At 42.5% G+C, this 18,661-nt stretch overlaps 3 protein-coding genes across 5 annotated transcripts in view; 2 read left to right on the forward strand and 1 right to left on the reverse strand.

Annotated features, from left to right (window-relative positions):
* Window positions 1-18,661, reverse strand: part of LOC307035964 (cyclin-dependent kinase-like 1) — a 49,982-nt gene that overhangs the window by 3,236 nt on the left and 28,085 nt on the right. The window contains exons 11-12 of one of the 2 annotated variants that reach the window (XM_079675866.1): window positions 3,998-4,060; window positions 1-100 (exon numbers count right to left, since the gene is read on the reverse strand). In XM_079675866.1, the coding sequence (XP_079531992.1) occupies window positions 1-100; window positions 3,998-4,060 (163 nt within the window). Of the gene's footprint in view, window positions 101-2,559; window positions 4,061-18,661 lie in introns of those variants that run through there. The other variant, XM_079675867.1, reaches the window with a different exon arrangement.
* Window positions 67-18,661, forward strand: part of LOC307035962 (E3 SUMO-protein ligase ZBED1-like) — a 23,374-nt gene continuing 4,779 nt past the window's right edge. The window contains exon 1 of the mRNA XM_079675863.1: window positions 67-217. The gene's annotated coding sequence lies outside the window, so the exon portion shown is untranslated. The remainder of the gene's footprint in view (window positions 218-18,661) is intronic.
* LOC307035963 (zinc finger protein 862-like) overlaps window positions 16,191-18,661 on the forward strand; it is a 4,433-nt gene continuing 1,962 nt past the window's right edge. The window contains exons 1-3 of one of the 2 annotated variants that reach the window (XM_079675865.1): window positions 16,191-17,694; window positions 17,839-18,065; window positions 18,188-18,552. In XM_079675865.1, coding sequence (XP_079531991.1) covers window positions 17,531-17,694; window positions 17,839-18,065; window positions 18,188-18,552 — 756 coding nt within the window. In that variant the 5' untranslated portion in view covers window positions 16,191-17,530. Of the gene's footprint in view, window positions 18,066-18,187; window positions 18,553-18,661 lie in introns of both variants that reach the window. The other variant, XM_079675864.1, reaches the window with a different exon arrangement.

The following is an 18,661-nucleotide window of genomic DNA, read 5'->3' on the forward strand; positions in this document are numbered from 1 at the left end:
CTCTCTCTCCCTGCCAACGTGCAGGCGACAACACGGGTGACAACACGGGTGACGCTGTGACGCTGTGACGCAGCTCATTCTCTTGTACGCTTCTGCTGCACTGAGAACGAATTTAAGAGCTTACATATTACTCGACAAGAAAACAACAACGAAGACCTCAGACGACCACCAGGGACCACCGGATTCGTGCTCAGGACTGTATTTGCAGTGAAAAAACGTGAGTCACTCTCTATAAGCATTGTATTGTAGTGTGTGGATTTGCTAGCTCTGCTTTGCTAACAGAGTCCCTTGCATGCTAACGGTGCACGGTGTACATTAAGTAATGTCGACATAATTCGGTATATATGGTTGAATATGGTTGTTTGCACCGTTCAAAACACAATATACACACGTTTATTCAAGTTTCGTTTATGTATTGCAACACTAGTGTTCTGTGCGTACATGCTAACTATGCTATATGTGTGTGTGTGTGCGTGTGTGAGCCGGGGCTGTCTGGGCTCAGGCTCACACACATACCCCAACATATTTATTGATCTTCTTTATGGTATTTATTACTTTGAAAACATGTATTTAAATGTACGGAAGAGGATTAGGGCCACATGAATTCTTTTTTTGGGAAGATTTTGTTTTTTTGTTCTGAGAAAAAAGTCAGAATTCTGAGATTAAAGTCAGAATTCTGAGAAAAAAGTCAGAATTCTGAGATTAAAGTCAGAATTCTGAGATTAAAGTCAGAATTCTGAGATTAAAGTCAGAATTCTGACTTTTCTCTAAGAACAAAAAAATACGTTTTTTTTTCAAATCCTCCCAAAAAAAAAAATCATGTGGCCCTAATCCTCTTCCGTAAAGATCCAATTGTTGTTGTTGAATCAATAAATCAAATGGAAAAATTAAACCTAAAATCTTAAATGATCCCAAAGAGCAGATTAAGTCCCTCTTTGTGTCAATTATGTATCATTCATATAAACCAACACATACATACCTTATACCAGAATGTTGTCTTATGGGGTAGTTGTTTTGTAAAAGCACACTTTAGACAGGAAAAAGCTACAGCAACATACTATTATAAAATGTTACTTTCAGAGATATGCAGAACACACTCCACTTGGATGCAGTGAAGTTGACTTTGCTCACTATTACTTTCTTGCTACAGTTTGCATATTAGTAAATGTTTGGGCAGGGTTCAGCACACGTAGCTGCGTGTATATGCCACCAGAGGGCGCTTGAACAACAGTTTGAATCAATATTCCTGTCTTTATTGTATTGGTTTTAGGGGTGTATAAGGTCATTTTTGATAAGTGTTTTGTTGCCTCAATTATATGCACTTTCGCAGATTGATTTTCTACAAGAATAATAAGTAAAATTCATGGATCGCATGATAAAAACGTTTCAAGAATTGTACAATGTTTTTTTTATTGATGAACAAAGTAAATACATGTTTGGTCCAAATGTCATCAGTCATATTGTGAGGATTATTGTCAAAGACAGGCTGTATTATTACAGACTGCAACCCGTCACACTACTTAAGAGTCAAGTATAGAGCACAACATGGTTACTGTATTATTGTAGTATTACTCTTATTGTAAAATTGTGATTAATTGGACAGGAACATCTTGTTAAATATATTAAAGGGGCCCTATTGTGCTTTTTGGGGTTTTCTCTTTCCTGTAGTGTTACATAGGTTTGTGTGCATGTAAATGGTCTGCAAAGGCTAAAATCCCTATGTTCCCTCCAGAGGGAGTTTCTCTCCCACACACTACCCCCCCCCCTGCCTGAAACGCCTCAGTTTGTAGTCATGTGTTTACTTCCGTAACATGGTGACATCACTAGGTAAGCCTAGCTCTTTAACACATTGTACTTGATAGGCTAAGGGGCGGGACATCTTTAGGCGGTTGGTCAATCACAACAGAGCTGGCCAGCTAACCAATCAGAGCAGACTGGGCTCTGGTTTCAGACAGAGGGTGAAAAGAGGTGCTGCAGCACAGGCAGTATGAGAAAAATAAAGAGCTTTTTGATCATTAAGGCATGGAGACATGTAGCAGTAGAGACACTAAATACAAATATGAACCTGAAAATAAGCAGAATAGGGCCCCTTTATTTCTAACGTGTACATATTTTTTAGTTTGTGTCATTGACTGCAACAGAAAACTATAAAACTAGTACAAAGAAATAAGAAGAAAAGTACTTTAGTCCAAGTGATGATGGCTGACTTTAATGAGCTATTTAATACATTTCATAGAGAAGAAGAGTGCAGTATTTGTCCACCTACACTTGCTGTATGCTTTGCTAACAGTGCTGTAAGTGTGTTGCATAACCTACCAACACAGTCTCACTCCCTGATAGTCCAATAGCGACGATTGGTCAGGGTCCTTTGGCGTGCAGTTGTGACGCACCGAGTCTCCTTCAGCTTCATAAATGGACGCAAAGAGCTTTCAACTGATTGCAATGTATTCCCATCGGCGGTGGTATTTGACGCTCAGGGAAGCACCACATTGGTCCATGTCGGCGGCAGTTAAAGGCAATGTGGGCGTCCATTCCCATTGGATAACGGAGAATTTTACACCCGGAAGTAAGTATTCTCCTTACTGTCGATTGATTTGACAGTGAAATCTGCACTACTCATCAACTCAAAAACACCAGATTATCCTTGTTAATTACACAACATTGATTGGTTTAAATTGTGTACAATGGTTTTGTGTTTTTCCCCTTCGACTCTGAGAAACAAATAGTTGTATCGGAGTTTAGGACGACCGAAGACACTACACTACCCATAATCCTCAGCTATCGTTTGAGACTACACCATGTGCTTTGCTCGACAAACCCCGTGATTAGTCCTCAAGCTCTGTGCTTGGTTGACCTCCGACGGTATTCCATATGAAAAAAACGTTTCGTAAAAGACAAAATCATACTTTATTCATCTAGTGCTTGCTTTACTCTTTGAAAGTCATCACATAAATGCAATGTAATAAATGGTTCGGCTGCATTAAATATTACACATCTGGCTTAGTTATTTATTTATCTGCAGAGATTGGGCCTCAGAATAGACCGGAAACTATTCTTTTACCGTTCTGTTTTAAATTCACAATAAAGTTAATGGTATTATCTTGTTCGATATTATTGTCTTTTATTAACTAGACAGCTGCTGGGTCATGTTAAGACCATCTTTTCTGTGTTGCTGTGGATTTTTCCCATCGCTTTTGTGTTACAAATATCAAAACAATATATGTGTGGTCGTCTGTGGATAACAAAATATATCCGTCGTAAACTAAACCGGAAACAGCAGTATATTTTATTGTGTTAACACTGTAAACTTGACAGCTTTTTAACCAGAACCACCTACTGGTTAAAGCACGTTATTACACGTTTAGAGTAATTGCAATGCAGGAAGATTGTGTTGCTTTTTAATGACTGTTTTTAAATGCCTTTTTCTTAATGTCTTTCATTTTTGTAAAGCACTTTGAATTGCCTTGTGTTGAAAGGTGCTATATAAATAAACTTGCCTTGCCTAAGGTGTGCTGCATGTTTTGTTGAATGTGTTATATTTGATAAAATAATACTTTAGGTTGAGGTCTTCTTTTAAATACATATAAGCATAAAGCTTTGGGGGTATCTAGAGATAAATATTAAGCCTGACAAAGTACTTAAAGTCTAATATATTGCATGGTTTGTTTTGGGACTTGACAATAAACTTTCCTGCAATGTTAACTATGTTGAAGCACTTGGCTTCAACATAGCGTCGCTATTGGACTATCAGGGAGTGATGCACCTGCATCTGTAAATGACCTAACAATTGTTTGTCGAGTAAATAATATTAAGCGATAATGCCAAAAATACGACGTGATCACAGACTCAAAATACACATTTTCACCATCACAACAACAACAATATATTTTACTGTATTCAAATGATCGCACAAAGCTTAGCATGAGTAAGCCTTTTTTCAGCTCAGCCCACACGTGTTGCTTTGTTAAATGTTGGGCAGGTGATATTTATGCTTCACCTGTTTCTTAACATCTGGAGCTGGTGAGATGTTGCTGTTGGGTAACTGAGGCAGGTACTGAGCCTAGAGAAAGGAAAGGGGAAGACAAGAAAAAAAAAAGGTTAACTTGATGCTTTTTTCAGGATGTCTATCTTAGAAAACAGGAAATGGGAACTATCATAAAAAATATGTTTTCTACTTACTAAGGTGTCCGTTAAAGAAAGGTTCGTTTAGATCTATGCAAGTTAAAATCAGTCGTAGAATGTAATTGAGCACTTATTTAAGTATTTTACTTAAGTAATAATAAAGTGTTGCAGGAATGGGTCCTAAAACGTGGAAATTAGTTGCATTACATTACATTGCATTTAGCTGACGCTTTTATCCAAAGCGACTTACAATAAGTGCATTCGACCAGGAAGATACAACCTTTAAGAAAACAGAATCATATAAGTACATCAGGTTTCATAGAGCCAAACATTTCAAGTGCTACTCAACTGGCATTTAGAAAGCCAGCCCTTTATTAGTATATAAGTGCTTTGTTAGTAATTCTATCGCTCGAAGTGGAGTCTAAAGAGATGAGTTTTCAGTTTGCGTCGGAAGATGTGTAAGCTATCTGCTGTCCTGATTACAATGGGGAGCTCATTCCACCATTTTGGAGCCAGGATAGCAAACCCACGTGTTTTTGCTGACGGGAACTTGGGTCCCCCTCGCAGTGCGGGTGCAGCGAGCTGTTTGGCTGATGCAGAGCGGAGTGCACGTGCTGGGGTGTACGGTTTAACCATGTCCTGGATGTAGGAAGGGCCAGATCCATTCGCAGCATGGTACGCAAGTACCAGTGTCTTGAAGTGGATTCTAGCAGTTACTGGAAGCCAGTGAAGGGAGCGGAGGAGCGGTGTGGTGTGGGAGAATTTGGGAAGGTTGAAGACCAGACGAGCCGCTGCATTCTGGATGAGCTGCAGAGGTCGGATGGCACATGCAGGTAGACCAGCCAGGAGGGAGTTGCAGTAGTCTAGGCGTGAGATGACGAGAGCCTGGACCAGAATCTGCGCTGATGTCTGGGTCAGCTGGGGACGTATCCTCCTGATGTTGTAAAGCGTGTATCTGCAGCAGCGGGTTGTAGCAGCGATGTTTGCAGTGAAGGACAGTTTGTTATCTAGGACCACACCCAGATTCCTTGCAGTCTGAGTCGGGGAAACAACAGAGGTGCCGATGTTGATTGTTAGGTCAAGAGTGGGACAATCTTTTCCCGGAAGGAAGAGCAGTTCAGTCTTGTCAAGGTTGAGCTTGAGGTGATGAGCAGACATCCACCGAGAGATGTCTGCTAGGCAAGCAGAGATGCGTGCGACGACCTGGGTCTCTGAGCGGGGAAAGGACAGAATTAGTTGGGTGTCGTCAGCGTAGCAGTGGTATGAAAAACCATGCGGGCTAATGACAGACCCGAGCGAGTTTGTGTACAGGGAGAAGAGGAGGGGACCAAGAACCGAGCCCTGAGGGACCCCTGTAGTTAATTGACAAGGGTCGGACTCGGACCCTCTCCAAGTAACCCTGTAGGTGCGGTCGTTGAGGTATGAGGTGAGGAGGGAAAGTGCAGTGCCTGAAACTCCAAGTTCTTGGACAGTGCGAAGGAGGATCCGATGGTTCACCGTGTCGAATGCAGCAGACAGGTCCAGAAGGATGATGACAGAGGAGAGGGAGGCTGCTTTAGCAGTGTGCAGTTTGTCAGAGACAGCAAGGAGAGCAGTTTCTGTTGAGTGACCTGCCTTGAAACCAGACTGGTGCGGATCCAGAAGGTTGTTCTGATGGAGATAACAGGAGAGTTGTTTAAAGACAGCGCGTTCAAGTGTTTTAGACAGGAACGGGAGGAGAGAGACGGGCCTGTAGTTAATAACATCAGACGGATTGAGAGTGGGTTTCTTAAGGAGAGTGTTTACTCTTGCCTCCTTGAGACTGTTTGGAAAGTGACCAGAAGTTAGAGAAGTGTTGATGAAATGGGTGAGAAATGGTAGAATATCAGGAGCGATAGTCTGAAGGAGGTTTGAGGGGATAGGGTCCAGAGAACAGGTGGTAGGACGGGCAGAGGTAACGAGGGTAAGAACCTCACTTGGAGAGAGAGGGGAGAAGGAGGTCAGTGTGTGGGTGAAGGGAGGGTCTGGTGACCCAGCGGTGAGTAAAGGTGAGTCAGAAAAAGAAGAGCGAATATCATCAACCTTTTTTTCAAAGTGGTTAACAAAGTCGCTTGACAGAAGGAAGGAGGGGGGAGGTGCTTTGGGGGGGTCCAAGAGGGTGGAGAAGATAGAAAATAGTTTTTGTTGGGATTGGAATAGGAAGATTGGATCTTATCTTGAAAGAAAGTGCTTTTTGCCTGAGAGATGGAAGCAGAGAAAGAGGAGAGGAGAGCCTGATAGGTTAGGAGGTCGTCATGGTGTTTGGATTTCCACCATTTCCGCTCTGCTGCCCGAAGGATGGTTCTATTAGCACGCAGTGCATCATTTAGCCAGGGAGCAGGAGGGGACTGACGAGCCGGCCGCGATGTGAGAGGACAGAGAAAGTCCAGAGAGGATGAGAGAGTCGAGAGGAGAGTTTTTGCAGCAGTGTTTGGAGGCAGGAGTTGGAACGAGTCAGAGGAAGGGAGGGCTGAGAGCACCGATGAGGCAAAGGTAGAGGGGGAGAGGGAACGGAGGTTACGGCGGACAGGAGCAGAGTTAGAAGAGATTAGGTTGTTATGTTTGGAAAGGGGTAGAGAGAATGAAATGAAGAAGTGATCGGATGTGTGGAGCGGGTTTACAGAGAGGTTAGAAGTAGAGCAGTTCCTTGAGAATATGAGATCAAGGACATTGGCATTTCTTGTTTCCTCGTGTCAAAGTAAATGTTTGTCTTTTAAACATGTGTTTGGTTAGATGTTTGGTTATAAGGTCTGTTGTTTACATAAGTCCAAGAGTGTTTCGCTACATGTTAAAATACATCAGTAGATACTAGGGATGTAACGATACCAAAAACTCACGGTACGATAATATCGCGATAACAAGTCCACGGTACGGTATGTATCGCGATATTGAATAATAAAGGGAAGGGGGGAAAAAAATCATATATTTTTTTTCAATAAAACATTTTTTTCTCGGAATTTCTTTTTTATTACATAATAAATCTGATTTTTACAGCATTTTTGTAGGATAGCAGTATTTTAAAGTGTCAAAAACAAAGTGACAGTAACAGACTGGAACAAGAAAACCAGTGTTTTTGTACCTACTAGTACTACCAAACAAAGTAGCCTAAGCATTTTCTTTATGCCACTGCATCTCACAAATAAACAAGGACATTTAATAATCAGACCCTGCAATAAAATAAATCAAGTTTCACTTTAGTTTTTCAAGTAACTCAACTCAAACTCACTAGTCACTCACTCAGCATCATCAGACAGGTTTTTAGGAATATGAGAATGTCCACATTTCCAGGTTGTTAAACTGGGATGTTTGGGCATTTACAATATCCCCTGCTCTGGAAAAAACTCTCTCGCTTGGTACTGATGTTGCTGGGACACCAGTGATCGCGTTAACCGAATATTTTATTTAACAATGACGGAAAAATCTGAAAGCAGTCTGTCATTTTGACAGATTAGAACAAACTCGGAACAGCGCCAACGTTTCCCCGCAGCCAGGCTCTGGTGTTATGCATGCCCTCCAAAAGGAAATGATATAGTTTCCAAACCGTACTTTGCCGTACAGATCAATACATGTCTGGGAGGTTTTGCTTTACGCTGTGCGCGTCCCGCGAGGTGCATGCAAACACGGCATAACACCGCCCCCCCCGCCCCGTTGACAGTTCACGAGCATGCTCTATCGTGAACTGTTCAGACCCGACGGGTAATAAGGGATTATGACGGATATTTTACGATCTTGTCTGTCAAAATGACGGACAGCGAAAAAGTCTAACGCCAGGCTTATTGACATGGCGAGATATAAATATATGGTTGGTAAATGTCTCTAGGTGTATAAATGTGGCCCTGTAAATACGATGTCCTTTTGTGTTATCTGTTGTTTTATTTTCATGTTGTAACCTACTTGCTGCCATGTTGGACAGGTCTCTATTGAAAAAGAGATCGATGATCTCAATGGGACCACCTGGTTAAATAAAGGTTTTTAAAAAAAAGTGTTTTAAAAAATATATGTATTTTTAAAAAATTAATTTTTTTTAAAAATCGCGGTAGATTTTGTCAGTCTCACGACGGTATTGGGAAGTTTATTTACCGCGATACCGCGATATTCGGTATATCGTTACATCCCTAGTAGATACCCCACTGGTCAATTTCCGAAGATTCTATGTGTCATAAAATCAGAGGTTGCTAAAAAGTGACAAAATGAGAAGACTTTTATAGCCTTAATGTTTTTGTGGAGACTATCCTGATGAATAAAATGTGTCAATCATCATAAACACTTGCCTTTTTTAAATCACAGATCTTATTTTGCTATCCATTGAAATCCAACTTCCGGGTCGGCATAAACAAATACATAATCACTGCACCACTCTATTCTACTCAACTACAATTCAGAGGGAAACAGTGTACTATTTACCACACTACATAAATGTAATACCTTTTGTTACTAGTTTCCTTGCAGATTCAGATTATTGATATAAAATATAATCAACCTATACAGATGTAGCGCTCCAGATAGGACTCCACCCAGCGGATTCCAACTAAAAACCCAGCGGATCCCAGTAGCTGGGAGATTAAAGCCCTCCCACTATTTCCTAAGAGGGCGTTGCCAAATTTCCCCATTTGTTCAATTTCAGGATTTAACCATGAGATGGCGCTTCATTCACAAATACACAGACAACTGGATGTTGTAGATCAGGGCTATTCAACTAAATATTCAGTTGGGCCAGATGTTATAATTACAAAATTCAGCTGGGCCAGACATTCAGCGGCCTGTAAAAAGCGGGTAGTGACACATTTTAAACCAACACATATTACTGCGATGAAAAATATGCAATTTTTATTCATTGTTCATCTAACAAAAGGTAGGTCAAAAAGTGCATAAAAACACAACAAATTAGCATTAATTTAACAGAATCTGAAAAAAAAGTGCACAGTTGTAGCATTACATTTGTTTGCTTTAGAAGTCAAATATTCAGGTTATGTTTTTTGAACCAGGCACATCCCAAAGTGCATTTACTGAATACAATAATAGCAGTCTTAATAAATGTCCTCACATACAAAAAAAAAAGCTAAAGAGCTCCAATGCAACACAAAGAGGTAGTACTGTAGCAAAACTATTTTTTCACTTTTCAAGTAATAGCAAAAAAATCATACGTTTTGGTCACATTTGATCCAGACACATTACAAAGTGCATTTAAATGAATACAGAAAGAACTGTCAAACCCTTCAGTGCACAAACCCATGACAAGGGATACGGGTAACTATATGAATGAATACTACACTACACGCCTACTATAGTAAACTAGGTGCTTACTATCACCTCATTTGTGATTTGTCATCGCTGACTTACTCAATGGGAGAAGGGACATTTTTAGTTTTGAACAAGAGCAGTGATTTTTGGCTCATAGGATGTCAATGCAATCCTAAGACATTGGTGAAGAGTGCTGTCAGTCAGGGAGCAGCGAGTGCTACTTTTGATTGAGTTCATGTGTGAAAAGCTTGATTCACATGTGTATGTTGATCCAAACATACTGAGCACACAGATCGCTACTTTCTGAACGTTAGGGAACTGCTGTTTTTTGACATCACTCCAAAACTTCGCTGGCCCGTTAGTGCGCTGCATGTCAATAAGTTCCAGTGTATATTTCCCCTTGTCGATGCAGTATAATATATATATATATATATAAATAAAGTATATTTAATCTTATTATCTTAATTGTAATTTAATAATATATAGTCTTTATATATTAAATAATCATAATAATAATAATGTAAATGTTTACACTTATTTATTTTTTATGCTCATACTTTTACCTTTACAATAGTTTGGTTCAATGTGTAGCATATTTGTTGTAATATTGTTGTGGTGTACACAGTACAGTAGATCGAAGTAAATCAACTCATACATTATCACGTATTATACAGTAATGTGTTGTATTATTAAGTAATATCATACATTAACCCCATTATAGCAGATGCCACATTGAATGGATGAACACATTTATGCATCAATAATTACAACGGAGTATTTCTAAATACAAGTTGTACAAATACTTATATGTATTTAATACTAATAACATAATGATTCATTTTACTTTCGGATGATAATACTTTTCACTCGGGCAATTAACAATTTTGAATGCAGGACATTTACTTCTAACACGTATTTTTACCTAGGTAAATAATCGGAATACTTCTTCCACCTCCGATTTTAACCTGTCACTGTTTTTAAAACTTTAATTAAATGTTTGATATTTCCAGAGACCCTTTCAGACCGGCAATGCTGCCCTGCATGTAAATCCGATTGCCCATCGGAATGTGACAAAAGTCTCCCATTATTTTAAACAAAGAGAGTCCGCAACATACTATCTCTTGTTAACAGAGGGGGGATGGTAGAGCTTTGTCACACCTACTGTATGATGGCCGACAGACCCTTTCAGGGTTAATGAATAGTGGATAGGAGAATTCAAAAGGATTCAGGAGAAGAGACTGCAGTGCTTTGAGAATCCGACAGCACTTACACTATCGACGTATTTATGATGCGCCAGCGGATGTCATGAATGTGCGTCTGTCTGCCGCTGTGGGGAAACTACAGTTTTCTATACAGCGGACTACATTGATGTATAATAAGAAAAACAACTATTGTAAACCCAGCGCCATATTCTATCTAGATACTTTGCACCGCGCTCTGGTGGTGTTGTTTTATGCTTTATAAACGTGGACAACAGAGAAACATATTCTTCGTTACCAAGGTTGGAATTTAAATAAAAAGGAAAGTGAAACTTATAATAATCGTGAAGATGATGATGAAATTATGATTAAATATATCGGTAGTGAAAGCCGGGCTGCATTTCCTCCCGTCGGATGTGATACAAAAACAAACCGATTATTCACATGGATTAAATCACATTTATTTAGTTAAAAAGAAACGAAATATGATTTTTTTTAAATGATTAAATGTATCTTATTCAATGCAGAATATGATTATATCCGTGAAAGTGGGAATCAAAAACGATATGCTACAGTATTGTTACGATTGTTGTGTTATGTCACGCTTTTGTATGTCTTGTTTTGGGTGTTTTGCTTTTCTCCCTGTCATGTTTTCCTCTGGGTATATTGTCTGGTCCTTTTCCCTGTGTTTTTCCTCCTGTCGTTAGTTTCCCTGGTGTGTCTAGTTGTCTGATTGTGTTGTGTGGCCCTTGTGTTTCTCTTCCCCTGCCCGGCTGTTTCTCGTCTTGTGATTACCCCTCCCTGTATTTAGTCTTGTCTCTTCCTGTGTTCAGTGTTGGTTCGTCTTTTGTTTGTGAATGAGTTCACCGGTGAGTGTTCTGTTTTTTGTCCAAGTTATTTTCTTTTTATTCTTGAAATAAAGGTTAATCAGAGTTATCTGCGGGTCCTGCTTGCTTCACTCACTGTAACGGTACGAACCAACCAAATATGGGCCCAGCAGATCCTTTTGAGCAGGAATTGTTGGATTTTACCTTTTCCTTGGCTACCTGCTCTGATCGATGGATGGGAGCGTCCGGGGTTCAGCAGCAAGAGGCTGCTCTGGCAGAGGCGCGCCAGATAACTGGAGAAACCAGGCTTGGTGAGATTCTTACCTGGCTGGATTTTCGGTGTGTTATCCCCTGCCTGCTAGCCTCAGGCATGCTAGCTCTCAATGCCTCTCAATTCCCTTTATGACACCACACACATCGGTGTGGTCCGTTTGGAGTCAACCCTTGCTTCTGCCCCAGCTCCTGCTCCTGTCCAGGAGCCGTTCTTTGGAACTCGTCTGGCTTTTGGAGGTCCACGAAGCCTCCAAACGGCTCCTAAAAGAAGGAGTCGCAAGGCCAGGCTAGCAGCTCGAGCCCCAGCAGCCTTGGTTCCGGCCCGAGTTCTGGCCCCAGCAGCCATGGTTCCGGCCCCAGTTCTGGCCCCAGCAGCCATGGTTCCAGAACCAGTTCCGGCCCCAGCAGCCATGGTCCCAGACCCAGTTCTGGCCCCAACGGCCATGGTTCCGGCCCTGGTTCCGGCCCCAGCAGCCATAGTCCCATCTCTAGTCCCATCTCTGGTCCCTTCTCTAGTCTCTTCTCGAGTCCCCTCTCTAGTCTCTCCTCTAGTCCCATCTCTGGTCCCTTCTCTAGTCTCTTCTCGAGTCCCCTCTCTAGTCTCTCCTCTAGTCCCTTCTCTAGTCCCACCTCTAGTCACTTCTCTAGTCACTTCTCAAGTCCCATCTCTAGTCCCTACTCAATTCCCTTCTCAAGTCCCTTCTCAAGTCCCTCCTCTAGTCCCATCTCCAGTCCCTCCTCTAGTCCCATCTCAAGTCCTAACTCTAGTCCCATCTCGAGTTCCCTCTCGAGTCCCCTCTCCAGTTTCTTCTCAAGTCCCCTCTCGAGTCCCCTCTCAAGTCCCCTCTCGAGTCTCCTCTCGAGTCTCCTCTCGAGTTCCCTCTCGAGTCAACTCTCGAGTCCCCTCTCGAGTCCCCTCTCGAGTCCCTACTCAAGTTCCTACTCAAGTCCCTACTGAAGTGCCGTTGGAGGTTCCGCTGCAGGTCCTGCCAACTCCATGTCCTGCCAACTCCATGTCCTGTCCCGTTGGGGGTCCCGCCGACTACTCTTCTGCCGGGGGTCCTGCCAACCCTATGTCCTGTCCCGTTGGGGGTCCCGCCGACTACTCTCCTGCCGGGGGTCCTGCCAACCCTATGTCCTGTCCCGTTGGGGGTCCCGCCGACTACTCTTCTGCCGGGGGTCCTGCCAACCCTATGTCCTGTGCCGTTGGAGGTTCCGCTGGGGGTCCTGCCAGCTCCATGTCCAGTCCCGTTGGAGGTCCCGCTGACTACTCTCCTGCCGGGGGTCCTGCCAATCCTATGTCCTGTTCCTCTGGGGGTCCCGTCGACAACTCTTCTGCCGGTGGTCCTGCCAACCCCTTGTCCTGTTCCGTTGGAGGCCCCGCCATCACCTGTCTCGCCGGGGGTCCTGCCAACTCCTGGCCCTCTTCCGTGGGGGATCCTGCCGAAGCCTGTCCCACCGGCTCCGGTTCCTGTTCGTCCGACACCGGGTCCGGCCCGGCCTCCGGAGCTGTCTGGTCTTTGCCCTCGAGCCCGGCCCCCTGAGAGCCGCGGTCTTCGCCCTCGAGCCCGGCCCCCTGACTCTTCCTGCCGCGGTCCTCGTGCCCGGCCCCCTGACTCTTCCTGCCGCTGCCTTCGCCCTCATGCTCGGCCCCCTGAGTCCACCATGGACTCTCCTTGCCCCCGGGCCGTCCGCCCGAGACCCCCACCTTGGACTCTGCCTTGCCCCCGGGCCGTCCGCCCGAGTCCCCCACCTTGGACTCTGCCTTGCCCCCGGGCCGTCCGCCTGAGTCCCCCTTCTCGGCTTCTGCCTTGCCCCCGGGCCGTCCGCCGAGATCCCTTCCGGTTCCTCCGCTGTGCTCCTGGGCTGTCAGCCTAAAATCCCGTCCTCCTGACTATTAAAAAAATTAACGGGCTGATTTTATCATTGCACAACAATAAACTCAATGTGTGATTGTTATAGCAGCAGTGTTGGAACTAACGCGTTACTTTGTAACGCGTTACTGTAACGCAACTACTTTTTGCGGTAAATAATTACTAGTTACCTCTTCCCATTAAGTAACGCCGTTATAGTTACTGTGATTTAAATGGGTGCGTTACTGCATGTGAAGGAACTGAACCGAATCTCCCTGCGGATGTAACTTACAGGCGAATACAGCGATGTCCTCTCACAGCACCATGGAAAAGTGAAAGTAACCAGAGAGGAGTGATGATTGGTTAACGCGGGGTAACATTTCAGGGTAAGCCAATCAGAGACAGAGTTGGGCGGGTCTTGCCTTATGGGGAAAATACACACACAAACATTTGCTAATGTTAACACACAAACACACTGCAACGCTCACCACCAGCACGCACACACACACACACACACACACACACACACACACACACACACACACACACACACACACACACACACACACACACACACACACACACACACACACACACACACACACACACACACACACACACACACACACACACACACACACACACACAATGGCAGATGCAAGTATCAGCTAAATATAACCACTATTTGCAGTTTGTGGGGATAAAGGACGCAAAAAATATTACGGTCAAATGTAAACAGTGTGCAGGACAGAAAGCATTGTCCACCTGATTGTTGAGGCTACAATAAAGATGCCTGTCAAAATGTCTAAACATATATTTTGTGTTTTATTGTTCCACTACATTTCATAATGATTGTTACAATTATGGGGAGTTGTCTTTTCTCTTACTGTGCCACAGAACAACTTGTATTTTTATTGGTATTTTTATTGTTATTATTTTGAAAGTAAAGTAACTTGTTAATAGTGACTTTTATAATTTAGTAACTAACAAAGTAACTAGTTACTTTTTGAGAGCAGTAACTATTACTAGTTACTTTTTTAAAGTAACTTGCCCAACACTGTATAGCAGTAATATTAAACACTAATAAATAATACAGTAAACTATTAACACTGTAAATATTATTGTTTGCCCGTGGTGAGATGACGAGGCTCCATTCAAAATAAACCTATTTTTAGTGTTTATGCACGTTAAAGTTTTAATGAAGTTGACTACAGCATATTCATATGTGTTGGTGCTTTCATGTCAATTCGGCGAACATATGATAGCCTACTACATTACATGATCGTGAAGATGATTAAATTATGATTACAAATCGGTAGTGAGAGCCGGGCTGCATTTCCTCCCGTCGGATGTGATACAAAAACAAATCGATTATTTTTGTAGTTGTAAACTCACGTGGATTAAACCACATATATGTTAATAGAAACAAAATACGATTTATTTTAAATGTATCTTATTCAATGCAGAATATGATTATATCCGTGACAGTGGGAATACAAAACGATATGCTACAGTATAGTAATACAAGATAAATCACACTTGCGAGGCGACAAGGCTCCATTAAAAATAAACCTATCTTTAGTGAATTACTGAGTTTAGGCACGTTAATAAAGTTTTAATGAAGTTGACTACAGCAAATTCATATTTCTTAATGCTTTCATGTCAATTCGGCGAACATATGATACATTACATTGTTGTGTCCTTGGGCAAGACACTTTACTATTATTTGCTCCTGTGGGTAATGTCCACAGTAATGACTCTTACATGTCTAATATGTGTAATGTGTAATTGTAAAGTGCTTTGAGCACCTGTAAAAGCGCTCTAATAAAAAATGTAATGCATTATTATTATTATTATTATTATTAAATGATCGTGAGGATGATGATTTAAAATTGTTTGTTTGAGCAGGGCTGCATTTCCTGATGAAAAAACAAACCGATTAATTTTGTAGTCGTAGTACGCCAACGTGGATTAAACACAGTGTTGGGACTAACGCGTTACAAAGTAACGCGTTACTGTAACGCCGTTATTTTTTGCAGTAACTAGTACTCTAACGCGTTATTTTTTAAATTCAGTAACTCAGTTACCGTTACTACATGGTGCGTTACTCCGTTATTTTTTTTATAAAGTCTCGGCTCCCAGACGTTGGTGAGCGGCGCCAACAGCGAGGCGAACAGAGATGAGAACTGTACTTAAGTATATTACTTGAGTAAATGTACTTAGATACTTCCTGTGTCACATGCAGAGACGCTTTGTGGGCGTGTTTGTGTTTGGTTAGCCTACTAACAATACTATCATGGCGACGGCGGAACACAAGTCGAGTTTCTCCGCATGGAGATATGCTCACTATTTTACTTTTCTCGAGCATAAAGAAAAGAATGTGTTAGTTAAGTGTAAGTTGTGTCTTGGCGGGTCAAAGATCCTATCTACTGCTCAAAACAGCAATTCCAATCTGTTAAAACATCTGCAAAAACAACATGCTGGGACGAAGCTATTGACCACAGACCCAGAGCCATCCGACGCCACCCCACCTCCACCCAAGCAACAGCGGCTAGATTTCAACCGAGGGACTGCTAGTCAGGTGAAAGTGGATAAAGCCATTGCACGGTATGTTGTTGAACACGTGCAGGCTATTTCTACAGTGGAGTCACCCCAGGGCTTGACATTAAGGCTTGTCCGATTGTCCGGGACAAGTAAAAAAAATGGTCGGACAAGCATAATACAGTTTAACTTGTCCGAACGGACAAGTGCATTTTTGGGGGGGGGGGGGAAATCACCCAAACGAAATAGTAACGTTATTCCATCTGAAGTGCCTGTCTCGCAGTGTCGCAATCTCCGTACCTGTACGTCAATATTATGACTGCAGTGATTGGTAGAAATATTTGACCCGCGGGAAATTGGTGTGAACACGAACCCGCGAGTGCCTGCTTGCGCGGCTGGTGTGTATGCGCTGTCACGCTCGCGACTCATCTATCCTCGATATCCAGTCAGTGAGTAATGAGTTCAAGATGTCCTGGCTGCAGGCGCCAAAAGCAAACCAAGCCCCAGGAAAGCGACCTAGGCGAGATCCTGAAAAATCGGCTGCCTCCAAATTAGATTATGAAACAAAACGCAAAAGAAACTTCCTTCCATCATGGACCGAGAAGTTTCCTTGGCTCCGGTACACCGAAGAAGCAGGAGAAGAGCATATCATGTACTGTTCAACCTGCCGCAGTTTGCCCGACATTGCAGACACGTAAGTGACAACTTTTATTTTTGCTAACGTTAGATAATTGACTATTTATCTGATGTGTGAAGATGATGAGATTCGAAATAAACTGAACTGTGTAGTCTAGCTAGTTATCCTGACTGACGTTCACAGTTGACAAACGTTGTGTAAAATGCTATATAACATTATCTAGATAACGTAAGCTATTTAATGTGTTCTATGATATTATTGATGTCGACGTTATTATTAGGTGGTCGTTTGTTGTGTTATTGGAGTGGACAGAGGAAGGAGTGGTTATGTTGATGATCAGATATCAAGTCTTTCGTGATTTGATTTGACTATAGTGTAAAACGTATAGGCAGACTATTCCTAACGTTCTCACAAGCTAACGGTCACGACTCGAGACATTAATAACTGTGCTAGAGCAAGCTGCTGCTATGCAAAAATGGTTATCGTTGTGTGTAAAACATTAGATCATCAATCCGACTGACGCTGGAAATGATTGGCCGTTTGTGTAGCCAATGAAATTCAGATAATAATGACTGTAACGGATCCCCGTATTATTATCCCCGTATTATAGTCCAGTAGGGTGTGTTCAATTATGTTAATTCATTTCCATTTTTCAAATCCAGGTCCTCGTCCTTGTTTAAAGGAACCGGGTCATTCCGATATGACACCTTGTCAACTCATGCTCTAAGTAAGCGACACCAGCTTACTGAAGCTGCAGACAGAGCCAGACAGAGGGGACCTGATGCTCCACTGCCACCTGTCCTCACAGGGCTCCACAGGATGGAGGAGACAATGTTGGTTAAAATGACCAACATAATGCATGCTGCTTATTATGTAGCCAGAACAGAACAGCCCTTCACCCACTTCACAACCCTACATGGGTTAATAAACAGGACGGGAGGACAACTTCCCAACTGCTATGCGTCCAACAAGGCTTGTGAACGGTATGATATTCACAAAATGTTCATTTATAGGCAGTCAAAAAGAACAAGCAAAGATGCATTATTTCAGTGTTTTTCGTCTTGCTTTGATTCTGACTTTCCAAAACAACACCATAACAATTTGTATTGCTGTCTCTCCCCCATCAGGTTTGTTGTTATTATTTATGAAATGGAGCTGGAGAAACTACTGCAGAAGCTGAAATTGGCTAAATACTTCTCAGTTATGATTGATGGAGCCACCGATACAGCCACCCTAGAGAACGAGTTGGTGTACGTTCGATACATGGACACGGAGGGTCCCATCAATTCATATTTGAAAATTGAGGACGTTAAGCATGCAAATGCAGCTGGTGTGCTGGAAGCTGTTTATGCAGGTGAGAAATGTTTTTTTATCAAACCTTTTTTACGGTACTGTAGCATATAAGTTCATTATTGCTTCTGTATTGGGAGTTATTGCTTCTGTGTTCTCTATGCTGATGTCTTTTCTTTTGTTCAGCTTTTAGTGTGGCTGGCTTGGTGGATTGGAGGGAGCGTCTGGTGGGCTTTGGGAGTGATGGTGCAGCAGTCAATGTTGGATGCAGGACAGGTGTTGCTACTCGCCTCAAAGAGCAAGTCCCGCATCTCATACCCATCCATTGCATCGCTCATCGTCTGGAGTTGGGCGTGGTCATTGCGATCAAAGAAAACCCCAAGATGCAACAGCTTCAGGCGACCCTATGCAGCATCTATGAGCAGTACCATTATGCTCCAAAAGCACTTCGTGAGCTCCGGATGATTGCGGAGGCCATGGAGGAGAAGGTACTGAAGCCCACCACGCTACATGGGGCCCGCTGGGTGCCCTATGTTCACCGTGCAGCCAAGGTAGATGCAGTGGTTACATGTGCAGTATTGTGGCATATTTAATATTATAGATTTTATTTATTTAATTGTTTTCACAAACCGTGTTGTCAGTATAACTTTAAAACTATAT

Source organism: Notothenia rossii (genome assembly GCF_949606895.1).
Source record: "Notothenia rossii genome assembly, chromosome: 4".
Taxonomy (NCBI): domain Eukaryota; kingdom Metazoa; phylum Chordata; class Actinopteri; order Perciformes; family Nototheniidae; genus Notothenia; species Notothenia rossii.